The 13,010-nt window shown below is 44.8% G+C and overlaps 1 protein-coding gene across 3 annotated transcripts in view; it reads left to right on the forward strand.

The window, feature by feature from the left end:
• The window catches only part of tada3l (transcriptional adaptor 3-like), a 14,300-nt gene extending 2,863 nt beyond the window's left edge, over positions 1-11,437 (forward strand). For all 3 annotated transcript variants that reach the window (XM_083770587.1, XM_083770586.1, XM_083770588.1), the window contains 7 exons: positions 2,856-3,103; positions 3,672-3,777; positions 4,958-5,096; positions 7,977-8,080; positions 8,710-8,810; positions 9,711-9,899; positions 11,195-11,437. In XM_083770587.1, the coding sequence (XP_083626713.1) occupies positions 2,856-3,103; positions 3,672-3,777; positions 4,958-5,096; positions 7,977-8,080; positions 8,710-8,810; positions 9,711-9,899; positions 11,195-11,387 (1,080 nt within the window). In that variant the 3' untranslated portion in view covers positions 11,388-11,437. The remainder of the gene's footprint in view (positions 1-2,855; positions 3,104-3,671; positions 3,778-4,957; positions 5,097-7,976; positions 8,081-8,709; positions 8,811-9,710; positions 9,900-11,194) is intronic.
• Positions 11,438-13,010: the final 1,573 nt, after the last annotated feature.

Raw genomic sequence — 13,010 nt, forward strand, 5'->3', positions numbered from 1 at the left:
AATATGTTGGTCCAGGGAGGCAGGGACCCCTCCAAATATTTGAGTTACAATTTACAATTTAGGCATTTAGCAGACCCTCTTGATCCAGAGCGACTTACATTTAAGCAAAAACAAAGCATGTCATACATCACATATATAAAAAGTAGTTATCATGAATCGTGTATAAGCTAAGAACGTAACAGTGGAGTATCTATGTCAACTATACTATATTATACAATATATATGTGTAGTGTACTATAAAGTGCTATGACTACATAAAATGCAATTCTAGTGCTGTCTACGTAACGAGCTATAAGTCTGTCTAAAATACTATCTAAGTTGACATAAAATGCTATCTAAGGGGCTAGGGCAAGTGCTACGGGCCATGGTGGAGTCTGAAGAGGTGGGTTTTCAGACTACGGCGGAAGATTGGGAGTGAGGCTACAGTTCTGACTGTGTTAAAAACGTTCGCTCTGGAAGAATATATATTCAAAGATTTGCACCACATTTTCAAGACTTTTCAAAAATAGCAGACCTACGAGCTATTTCAGATTGATTGATTGATTGAAATATTTATTAACAGTTTGTAGAATTTACAGTACATTTTAAGCACAAACTCAATACAAAGACTGTCAACTGTGAGTGGACGACCCAATTAAGCATTACACTTGTTTACAACAGGGTCCACATTGTTCAATTCATCAAAACATTTAAAGACATACAAACATTTAGAGACATACAAATAGACATTTCTATGTAGCTAAATTCATCATATGGGAAGCAAAAAAGGGAAAAGATACAATATACAGTGAGGGAAAGTGGGGTGGGGGGGGTGGGGGGGATTCAGATTTTACAGAGGCCAGTTTCGAATTGCAGCCATCCGTAGGTGCCCTTTGAGAGCGGTTTTGAAGGAGTCAAGGGATTCACATGTCTTAATGACTGTTGGTAGGGCGTTCCACATTTTGGTGGCATAGGAGCGAAAAGAATTTAGTCCCTTGTTTGTGCCGAATCTGGGTTGTACATGGTTTGTTGCACTCCCTCTGGTGTTGTGGGTGTGGACTTCGTTTACATTAAGGAAGTATTTAGACAGGTACATGGGTATCTTGGTGGTGTATCGAATCTTGTGGACCAGACCCATTGCAAGATGCTGTACTCTGTCGACGACCCTAAGCCATCCCAGCCTGTCAAAGTGGGCAGGGGTGAGGTGGGTTCGGGGGGTGAGGCCAAGTAGGAGCCTGACCAGTTTGTTTTGGGAGGTCTGGAGCCTTGTTTTAAGGGCCTTTGAGGTGCTGTGGTACCAAGAGGTGCATGCATAGTCAAAGAAACCTTGTACGAGGGCTCCTGTTAAGGTCTTCAAGGTGTTTTTGCTGACCAGTGAGGAGATCCTGTAAAGGAATCTTGTTCTTTGATTGACTTTTTTGATTACGTTGGTGGCCATCTTATCACCGGAAAGATTGGCCTCCAGGATGGAACCTAGGTAGGTAATTTGATCTTTTCGTGTGATAATATTGTCACCCACTCTAACCAAGAAGCCATCTGCCTTGCTGAGATTACTATTTGATCCGAAGAGGATGGATTCAGTTTTTCCCAGGTGTAAGGATAGTTTGTTATCAGCGAGCCAGGTGCAGATTCTACCGAGTTCAGAGCTGAGGGTCTTTTCAACCTGCAGTTTGTTCCTGTCCGAGACCAGCAGTGCTGAGTCATCTGCGAACAGGAACAAGTTGCAGTCACAAGCTGAAGTCATGTCATTAACATATATTAGGAACAGTAAAGGCCCTAGTATGCTTCCTTGTGGGACGCCACAGCTCACTGGGAGGGGACCCTACTAGGGTCAGGGTCCTTTGGGATTTTTTTAAATGATTTCCGGTTCCTTAACGATAACCTCTTAATAGTCCGATGATTCCTTAACAGCACTTTTTGTTTTGTTTTTCTTCTTACTAATTATTTGATCGGCCCAAAACATTGTGTTTATTGTCATGATTTGTCACGATCCGAGTTGGCTTTGTCCGCGGCGTTACCGTCTTTAAATAAATACTTTTTGAAAAGCCTATAGGGAAAATGAATAGGGAATCATTTCCTGGGCCACTCGTCATTCTGAAAGGGGGCGGGACTGCGACGCTCTATATACTGTGGCGTTGATGAAGGAAAACATTAAAGCCATCATGACCAGCTCAGTGGCCTTGTGGTTAGAGTGTCCGCCCTGAGACTGGGAGGTCGGGGGTTCGATCCCCGGCCGGGTCATACCAAAGACTGTAAAAATGGGACCCAATGCCTCCCTGCTTGACACTCAGCATCAATGGGTTGGATTGGGGGGTCAAATCAACTAATCAAATGACTTCCTAGCCGCGGCACGGCTGTGGCTCACCGCTCCAAGAGATGGGCCAAATGCGGAGAGCAATTTTTATTTATTTATATATATGTGTTTATTGGTAGTATGTTTCAACAATTTAGTACAGTTTGAACATACCATTTTCTTTTTTTCATTTTCTCCCTCACGCCATCACAGTTATCGTCATCATTAAAACAATATAAAAAATAACATTAATAATTGAGTACAGACATACAAAAACAAAAACCATGCATATTTGACATATATTATGAACAGTAGGATACAAAAATGACAATTTAAGCACAGATAACAAAAACAATATAAATAACAAAAAAATAAAACAAAATAAAATAAAATAAAACAAAATAAATACAATTATGAGTTGGGTTATTCGAGTTCAAAAGATACTCACAAGTTATGTTGGAAAAGATTGTGTTGAATCGGAACGTTGTCATACACCACCCTCTATAGTGGAGAGCAAGTTTCACTGTGTTGACGTGTGTGACAAATGGTACGACTTTGACTTTGATCATGCTATATTTCTCAGATCCTCACCGACTGGCAGGACAAGAAGGGAGACAAGCGCTTCCTGAAGCTGGGCAAAGATCCCGACCCCTCTGCCTCGTCTCGCCACAAACCCAAAAAACAGAAGTTGGACGGTAAAGGCGGCCACGCGCCGGGCCCCGGTCCCGGCAGGTCCAAAACCAAAAACCTCCAGGCCAAAGTCCACGGATACGAGCTCACCGAAGAGTCCCAAGAGATCCCCCGCACTCCAAAGAACGATGCCCCGAACAGGTCAGCAAAACACCAACTATTCACTGATATTGTAAGCTGCCCTACGCTGTGTTTTTGGACACACCGACTTATTAGTATATGCCAAAAACTCAAAATTAGCCTTCGTGATTGATTTTGGGGGATAAACAATGATCTCAAGAACATATTTACAAAGTTTGTGGAATATAAATTATTTGGCTGACCAGTTGAAACATGTTTTGTCCCATAGTTACGGCACTGGCTTTGTAGGGCAGTGTAATTATATATCTTTAATTATATATCTTTGTAGGGCAGTGTAATTATATATCTGGTGTCTTCTCCTTTTTTCACTCTGCAAGTCTGCATTGCTCAATCCTTTATGCTGTCTTACGACATCCCCTAGAGGCCTAGACAGGGATATACACCATCTAGGTTGTAATATAACAGCAGAATACATAGCTGTACAAGTATAAAAGTCTTACTTTACTTGAATGTTTTCCTGAAAGGTCAGATATATTATAAGGTCATGCATGCAAATTCAAGGGTGGGAGGATTCATAATATTCTTTATATGAAATGTTGAAATCTTACATTTATTAATTTTTCTGCAGATTTTGGGCATCGGTTGAACCATACTGTGCTGACATCACAAATGAAGAAATCCGAGTGCTCGAGGAACTTCTGAAGGCCCCAGATGATGAGGCTGAATATTACAAAGTATGACTTAAAGCCATTCATAGAATACATGCACATGTTTTAAAATGCATATACACAAGTGCATGTACACAAGAGTTTGTCAGAAGCTTCCCTAAAACCTCCGGCAGTGGTCCTTGAGGGGGTTCCAGGGGGTCCCCAGTGGTCCTTGAGGGGGTTCCAGGGGGTCCCAGTGGTCCTTGAGGGGGTTCCAGGGGGTCCCAGTGGTCCTTGAGGGGGTTCCAGGGGGTCCCCAGTGGTCCTTGAGGGGGTTTCAGGGGATCCCAGTGGTCCTTGAGGGGGTTCCAGGGGGTCCCCAGTGGTCCTTGAGGGGGTTCCAGGGGGTCCCAGTGGTCCTTGAGGGGGTTCAAGGGGGTCCCCAGTGGTCCTTGAGGGGGTTCCAGGGGGTCCCCAGTGGTCCTTGAGGGGGTTCCAGGGGATCCCAGTGGTCCTTGAGGGGGTTCCAGGGGGTCCCCAGTGGTCCTTGAGGGGGTTCCAGGGGGTCCCCAGTGGTCCTTGAGGGGGTTCCAGGGGGTCCCCAGTGGTCCTTGAGGGGGTTCCAGGGGGTCCCCAGTGGTCCTTGAGGGGGTTCCAGGGGGTCCCAGTGGTCCTTGAGGGGGTTCCAGGGGGTTCCAGGGGGTCCAGGGGGTCCCCAGTGGTCCTTGAGGGGGTTCCAGGGGGTCCCCAGTGGTCCTTGAGGGGGTTCCAGGGGGTCCCCAGTGGTCCTTGAGGGGGTTCCAGGGGGTCCCCAGTGGTCCTTGAGGGGGTTCCAGGGGGTCCCCAGTGGTCCTTGAGGGGGTTCCAGGGGGTCCCCAGTGGTCCTTGAGGGGGTTCCAGGGGGTCCCCAGTGGTCCTTGGGGGGGGTTCCAGGGGTCCCCAGTGGTCCTTGAGGGGGTTCCAGGGGGTCCCCAGTGGTCCTTTAGGGGGTTCCCCAGGTAAATGAGGGAGAGTTGGTAACCAAATGTGCCCTTATAGATCTTTAACTATTGAGAGTTTAACATTTGTATGTTATCCAACCGACAACAAAATATTCTAAGTTTTGGGTCCGAGAGGCTAAATGTCATCAAACGGTGGTCCGTGGCTCAAATGCCGATAATGGGGCTTGATGTGAAAAAGGGTGGAAAACACAGTTCTAACTCTGAAACACTGGCACAGACCGTCCCGACGAATTGTTCCATAACAGACGGCATGTCTGTCTCTTTAGATCCCAGCTCTGGGGAAACACTACTCCCAGCGCTGGGCCCAGGAGGACCTTCTGGAGGAGCAGAGGGAAGGAGCGCGGGCCAACGACAAGAAGAAGAACCTGACGGGAGGAGGACCGCTCTCTGAGCTGGATGCCAAGGGTAAGAACCTGACTAGAGGACCTCTCTGAGCTGGATGCCAAGGGTAAGAACCTGACTAGAGGACCTCTCTGAGCTGGATGCCAAGGGTAAGAACCTGACTAGAGGACCTCTCTGAGCTGGATGCCAAGGGTAATTTTTTTATTTGTGAATCAAATTTAATTTAGTTTTAGTCATATTTCAGTCCCCTGAAATGTTTTAGTGTTAGTCGACTAAATCTACAGTTGATTTTGTCTTTTTAGCAGGCCTTGATGGAGTCATAATGTGTCGCAGCATAAAATGACTTGTCTTTTAGTTCTACAATTTACAATTTACAATTTAGGCATTTAGCAGACGCTCTTAATCCAGAGCGACTTACATTTAAGCAAGAACAAAAGCATGGGAATGCATCACATAAAAGCATCTATCATGAAACATGCGTAAGCTAAGAAGGTAACAGTGGAATATCTATATGATGAAGCTATACATACACTATACATAATAAACTATACATATTCACTACTATGCTATACATATGTACTATGGCGTGCTATGACTATATACAATACAATTATAGTGCTGTCTACATAACATGCTATAAGTCTGTGTCAAATGCTATCTAAGCCAACAGAAATGCTATCTAAGGGGTTAGGGTAAGTGCTATGGGCCATGATGGAGTCTGAAAAGGTGGGTTTTCAGGCTACGGCGGAAGATTGGGAGTGATGCTGCAGTTCTGACTGCAATGGGAAGTGCATTCCACAGTTTTGGAGCCAGAAGGGAGAAGAGTTTGGGACGTGTGGAGCGTTGTCCCGGCGTTTTTAGTGAGGGTACTTCCAGTTTCCCTGCGTTGGCTGATCTGAGTGCGCGGGAGGGTTTGTAGGGTTCAATCATACTTGTAAGATATGGGGGAGCCATACCTTTGGTTGCTTTGAATGCCAGCATCAGAGTTTTGTATTCTGTGCGGGCAGCGACCGGGAGCCAGTGGAGGGAGCGGAGCAGGGGGGAGACATGTGAGAATTTTGGCTGGTTGAAGACCAAGCGAGCTGCTGCATTTTGGATCAGCTGGAGAGGCTTAAGTGCACATGCTGGTAGGCCAGTAAGGAGGGAGTTACAATAGTCGAGTTTTGACAAGACTGTTGTCTGGATTAGTAGCTGGGCTGATTCCTGGGTGAGGAACGGTCTAATTCGTCGTATGTTATAGAGTGTGAACCTACATGATCGAGTGACAGCTGTGATGTGAGCTTTGAACGAGAGCTGACTGTCCAGGACAACACCAAGATTCCTGGCTGTTGGGACAGACGTTACCAGGGCGTTGTCTACGGAAATAGTTAGCTCCCGCATAGGGCAGGACTTAGCTGGGAAGAAGAGAAGCTCAGTCTTGTCTGGGTTCAGCTTGAGGTGGTTGGAGGACATCCACTGTGAGATGTCAGCCAGGCATGCAGTGATGCGCTCTTCCACCTGAGTGGCAGAGGGGGGGAAGGATTAGGAACAGTTGTGTGTCATCGGCGTAGCAGTGATAGGATATATTGTGAGCAGAGATGATAGTGCCAAGGGATTTAGTGTACAGTGAGAAAAGGAGGGGACCAAGTACAGATCCCTGTGGGACCCCAGTTTGGAGGGTTCGGGGGGATGATAGCAGACCTTTCCAGGAAACCTGGTAGGTCCGATCGGTGAGGTAGGAGGAGAACCACTTTAGTGCCGTTCCACCGATGCCTAGCTCCGCTAGGGTTTCTAGGAGCAGCTGGTGGTTCACTACTGGATCTCTTCTCCACTAGTCGCTCCCTTTTACATTTTAGTCTAGTTTTTATTTGTTGACGAAATTGTCAGTATATTTAGTTGTAGTTTTAGTCATCATAGCTTAGTTTTTATTTATTTTCTGATTAGTCTTTTGTTTTTTTCAATTGACTTTTTAAGTTTTTATTGAATTTTAAATCAGACAAACATGAAAAACGAAACGACTGACAATTGACAATACAGACAATACAAAACAAGACAATATACATACAATACACACAAGGGGGAAAAACTGCCTCTCTTCTCTATTGATGATCATAAATTAAAGTAAAAAGTACCTCAAACAGGTGTATCTGCTTCTACAGGTTAAACAAAATAATTTAAACAAAATCATGTCTCATTGTTGAGATATGAGCAATCCATCTAAACCAGTTATCTGTGAAGACTTCACCCTGGCCTCTAAAGCTGAACGTAATTCTTTCCATAATAAATATACCATAGATTAAATCAATCCATTCATTTATAGTTGGTATAACATTTGTAAGCCACTTTTTTGTTAAGGCTTTTGTGGATGCCACCAGCAATACCCTCATTAGATACTGATCCTGCTTTGCAAAGTGAAGTCCTCCCAGATCTGCAAGATACATGGTTTTAAAATCAAAAGGAATGTCAACACCAAAGACTGCTTCCAGGACACTGTGGACACTTCTCCTAAATGGAACCACAGAAGGGCAACTCCAGAATAATTTTTTGATTAGTCTTAGGGCCGATTCATACTCCTATTTTAGAGCCGAATAAAAGTCGGTTCGGCGCTGTAGGGCCTACAATGTGACGTCATTTGAGGTTCGGAGGGGGTACCGTCCTAATGTCGGCTCTTCGGTGCTACTGAAAATGTCTGATGAGCCAAAATCATTTCGGCACTACAGCACCGAAACAGCGGTAAAATAGGAGTATGAATCGGCCCTTAGTCAGTGGAAAAAAAGCAGTCGATGGACATTTTTCGCCATAGTTTTAGTAGACTAAATCAATACGGTTACAGCAACTGTGAAACCTGTGTGGTGTTGTCGTTGAATGCGTCTTTTAGCTCCACCCTGCGTGCACCACGTGGTTATTGATTATCATATTTTAGGTTATTGATTAACTTGATGTCTCCTGATGGTCTTCCTCCAGACGTGGATTCTCTGCTGAAGAAGTCTGAGTCCCAACACGATTCTCCAGAAGACGGCTGTCCCTTCGGCCCGCTCACACAGCGCCTGCTCCAGGCCCTGGTGGAGGTGAGACACACACAATTAACCCATTAATACCACGAAAGCATCTGTGTCATTCTTTTTAGATTCTAGCGTTGGCTATTCTAAAATGGCAGATATATATGAACATTTGTGATGCACCGATATGGAAATTCTTGGCAATAAATAACAATATAGCCGATACTGATACCAATGCATTTTTATTATTTTGTTTTTGTTGTTTTTATATCCCCTTTTCGTGCCAGAGAAACAAATACATATGCAATACAGGGAATACATGTTCAAATCTACAGCTTGGTAGTCTACAGATAACCAACACAGCCAATGCAAAATGTATTCGTCAACAACAGATAAACATCGGCTACTGCCATCGGTAAATGTCAGTTGTATTTTCAACAGCAACATCGGCCGATACCGATTATGTGGCCGATAGATCGGTGCATCACTAATGAAAATCTTTGAATAATTTAGAATTGCTGAATAGTTTAAGAACTACTGATTTATGAGGCATTTGTAGCCTCAGGTCTTAACAAGTGTACCTGACCGTTCTCAAACATGATGCTTAATCAAATGACATAATATGGTGTTCTGTATCTGTGTTCCGTGTTGTGTTCACTGTGACTCCTCCTCACTGATATGTGACTGTGTGCTGGCAGGAGAACATAATATCGCCCATGGAGGACTCTCCCATTCCAGACATTTCCGGGAAGGACGATGGAGCTGGGACGTCTCCTCGAAGCCAGGGCAAAGCTTTCAGGTACTGTATTTACAGTATACATTACACATCATCTCTTGTACAATATAAAATGTACTTTAAATCCCATGCCGATATAATTTGTTTGCTTGTTTATTACGGTCACAACACACGTTTAAAATTGCAGATTCTTGTGGGACATCTTAGTACCTTGAGTAGCATCAGGCAGCAACATGCTTCTTGCTAATTAACTATACATCTGGATATTGTATGTTTAGTAATTCAGTGTACACACCTAAAACACCAATAAGTATCTATTATAGTGACTAGTACTTGTTTTAGATCAGGGGTACTTCTCAACCTGGGGGTCGTCAAAGTATTTTCGGGGGGCCCCACATTATACAAGGTTGCGAGACATGGCCATATAGCATTTCCGGGGATCCCCAGCCAATAACGTCGAGAACATAGATATAAAAAAAAATAGATGCCTCATTGGCGGCTGCAGTTCGTTGGAGCCATGTGTGTCGAAGGAGGTGGGGAACAATTTACACTGGGGGAGGAAGTACGTCGGAAGTGTGGAAGGCACGTCACTCACTGATTTCAGTCATTTGGATTCCATAGAAGCCCAGCTTTCTCTGAAAGCATGCTGTGCACCGAAAATAGCCGATCTACAAGCTCATTAGAGTATTTGAAGTGATCAAAACTAGCAATAGACTACAGGTTTAGAAGCATCTTCCAGAAACATGAATGGTCTCACAAAAATGTATTCATCCGGTCGGCCTATGAAACGATCATCATTCAATTTTCGTAGTCTTGACATTTTATATTTGCTTTATTCCATGATGTGAATGTTCTAACAAACATGAATGGTCTCACAAAATGTCACGATTACTTCAGCCGGTCGGCGTTTTTCTATTCCATGATGATGTAGCCCAATACTATAATCCACCTGTTCTCCTCCAGTGTTCCTCACACGCGCTCCCTGGAGGCGCGCATCAAGGAGGAGCTGGTGTCCCAGGGGCTGCTGGACTCCGAGGAGCGTCCAGCGGGAGGAGACTCCGAGGACGAGGTCCTGGCCGAGCTCCACAAGAGGCAGGCGGAGCTCAAAGCTCTGAGCGCTCACAACAGATCCCGCAAACAGGAGCTGCTCCGGTGAGGACGACAGACGGAAGTGCATCCACACAGAGATAACAATGACCCAACGATTATTTTTAAACTTTATCTGTTGAAAAATAGCAGATCTACAAGCTCGTAAGCGCGGCACCGAATGCCGCGCTACGAGCTTGCTATTTTTGAAAGATTGTGAAATGTGTGCAAGTCTTTGAATATATAATTCATTTCAAACTCAAATCTTTGCTTCTGGGAGGTCCCTGGAAACAACATATTTTCGGATGGGGGTCGGCTGCTAAATGGATAAAATGTTTGGGGTCGTTGAAACATGAAAATGTTTGAGCACCACTGATATAGAAACATGAAAATGTTTGAGCACCACTGATATAGAAACATGAAAATGTTTGAGCACCACTGATATAGAAACATGAAAGTGTTTGAGCACCACTGATATAGAAACATGAAAGTGTTTGAGCACCACTGATATAGAAACATGAAAATGTTTGAGCACCACTGATATAGAAACATGAAAATGTTTGAGCACCACTGATATAGAAACATGAAAGTGTTTGAGCACCACTGATATAGAAACATAGGCTTTTGAGAAAACTGTAGAAGAATCTGCCAGGTTTTAATGGGATGAACAAGAGTCTAATAACGGCATGGCTTCCCATAAGGATCTCTCCGAGGTGCCACAATATAAAGATGTATCCTTCTTTTTCTTGAATAGCACTGTTAGAATGAACTACTAGACAACCTAGAGGTGTGCATAGTTATACACTTATTCATTCACCATTTAGTTGAGTCTCTTCAGCAGCCTCTGGTGCACAAAACTGCACATATTTGTGGAAAGAGTGACAAACCGGGCAATTTGTTTATTAGGCCTACCATAATTGTCGCTTCGCAGCTCAACTAAAATAGTTCCCAGTTAGTTAGTTACTTTATTGACACAAATGTATGAAACATTGGGTCCAAACAATAATAAAAAACCCATGAATCAAAAAACTTAAAAAAGGTAGTACAATACATTAAAATATACAATACAGAATCCCTTTACAACAGGAGCTTTCTATTGCTCCACAAGTGACAGGCAGGCATGTAGCATAATAGCAAAGTCTCTCTGTTAGTGCCCACAAAGAGTGAGCTCAAATCAATACCCTCATGTCCATATTTCACTCTGATATCTTGTGTGAGGGGACAAACCAGTATGTGCTGTTCGTTTTGTATACCAGTCTCACATTGGCAAAACCACATCAAGTTCCAGTTGTTTCAAGTGATTATTGTGACAATGGCCGTCTTTTTTTGTTTTTGTTTTGTCTGTTGCTTCTGAGTGCCAGGCTAGCCAAGGAGGAGATGCGTAAACAGGAGCTGAGGCAGAGGGTCCGGGTCTCCGACAACGAGGTCATGGAGGGGTTCCGCCGCATCATGGCCGCCAGGCAGAAGAAACGCACGCCCACCAAGAAGGAGAAGGACCAGGCATGGAAGGCCCTGAAGGAGAGAGACAGCATCCTCAAGTTACTGGACGGATAGGAGGGAGGGGGAGGGGGGGAGGGGATGCTACACCCGTCTATAGATAGATAGATAGATGGGGAGGGGTAGGGGATGTCCTGCTACACCCGTCTATGGATAGATGGATAGATGGATAGATGGATAGATAGATAGATGGATAGATAGATAGATAGATAGGGCGGGGGAGGGAGGGGGAGGGGATGTCCTGCTACACCGGTCTCGAATGCCATCAATGCATTGCAAAAAAAATCACGTTTTAATCAGAGCATTGAATAGCCCTCAGTAGCCTCTACCTACTGACCCACCGATATATCTCGGTAGGCTGCATTCTGTGCGGTTGATCACAGCTACCAGCGACGACGCGCGTTGTCAACTAATTACATGGCCGTTTAAGACTGATATGAGGTTAGGGGACTTACGGTTAAGGCTGAGGTTAGAGTTAGAGTTAGAGTAGGCTACAATGTGTCGTCATTGTACAGAATTGATCCTAAACGTCACAAGATTCGTTTTGCGCTGGAGACGGTTGCGGTAGGTCCGTAGATGCGTCTACTGCAGCGTTCAATGCTTAAATGATTAAACGTGATCTTGTCCCTTTCTTTTGTTTTATCTTTTTTTGTTGGCTTTCGCCTTTTTATAGAGGGACAGACAGTAGGCTGACAGGAAATGGGGAGAGACTGCCAGACTCGGGCTACCGGCCAAGGTGCCTGGACCGCTGAGCCACGGCCCAGGCCAAGGTGCCTGGACCGCTGAGCCACGGCCCAGGCCAAGGTGCCTGGACCGCTGAGCCACGGCCCAGGCCAAGGTGCCTGTACCGCTGAGCCACGGCCCTGGCCCAAGGTGCCTGTGCCTGGCCGATCTTGTCCCTTTCAATGCATTGATGGCATTCGAATCCGCAACCTGAAATGAGGCCGACGCACAGCATACTCCTGAGTGTTCGTTTGACAAACATGGACCATAAGGGTCCACTTTTACACTATCACAGAGTTCAATTAACACTCAGGAGGTTACTGTATGAGAGATATGGGTAAAGGCTCATTCATAGTCATAGGATTTTCGGTGGTGAGGTGACCACCGCTCCGGTGGTGAGGTGACCACCGCTCCGGTGGTGAGGTGACCACCGCTCCGGTGGTGAGGTGACCACCGGAGCTGAAATAATGTTGAGCGGTGGTGAGTAAAAACAGAGAGAAGGGCTGGAGCAGTGGCGGTGGTTTGCTCTTCACCGCGGCTCGTGACGTCATGTTGTAGTTTGGTGGTCACCCCACCACCGTAAATCCAGACTATGTATGAGCCTTTAGTCTTTTGTTTTGTTTTTGTTCGTTCTTTTGATTAACAATGAGTACAAATGTGGTCATGGTTTGTGCTCCCTTCTGTGGCCAGCAGCTGGCCCATAAACATTTTATTTCCTAACTATTCTTGTGACAGTTGTGTACAGTATTGTATTATAAAATACTGTGGACTGGAGGCATGTATATTTTGATTGGGGATATTTTTGTAGCATGTGTGTAGTAAACATTGTGACAAATGTGTTAGACTGTCGGTAGGCGTTCGAAGACTATTTCTATACGCTTGTTTTTCGTTGTGGTTGTTTTTTCACTTTTTTAAGTTGTTTCTGTTTACCATGTAATGTATCACCATGAAAAATAA

This window comes from Protomyctophum parallelum (assembly GCF_964188405.1).
Source record: "Protomyctophum parallelum genome assembly, chromosome: 8".
Taxonomy (NCBI): Eukaryota; Metazoa; Chordata; class Actinopteri; order Myctophiformes; family Myctophidae; genus Protomyctophum; species Protomyctophum parallelum.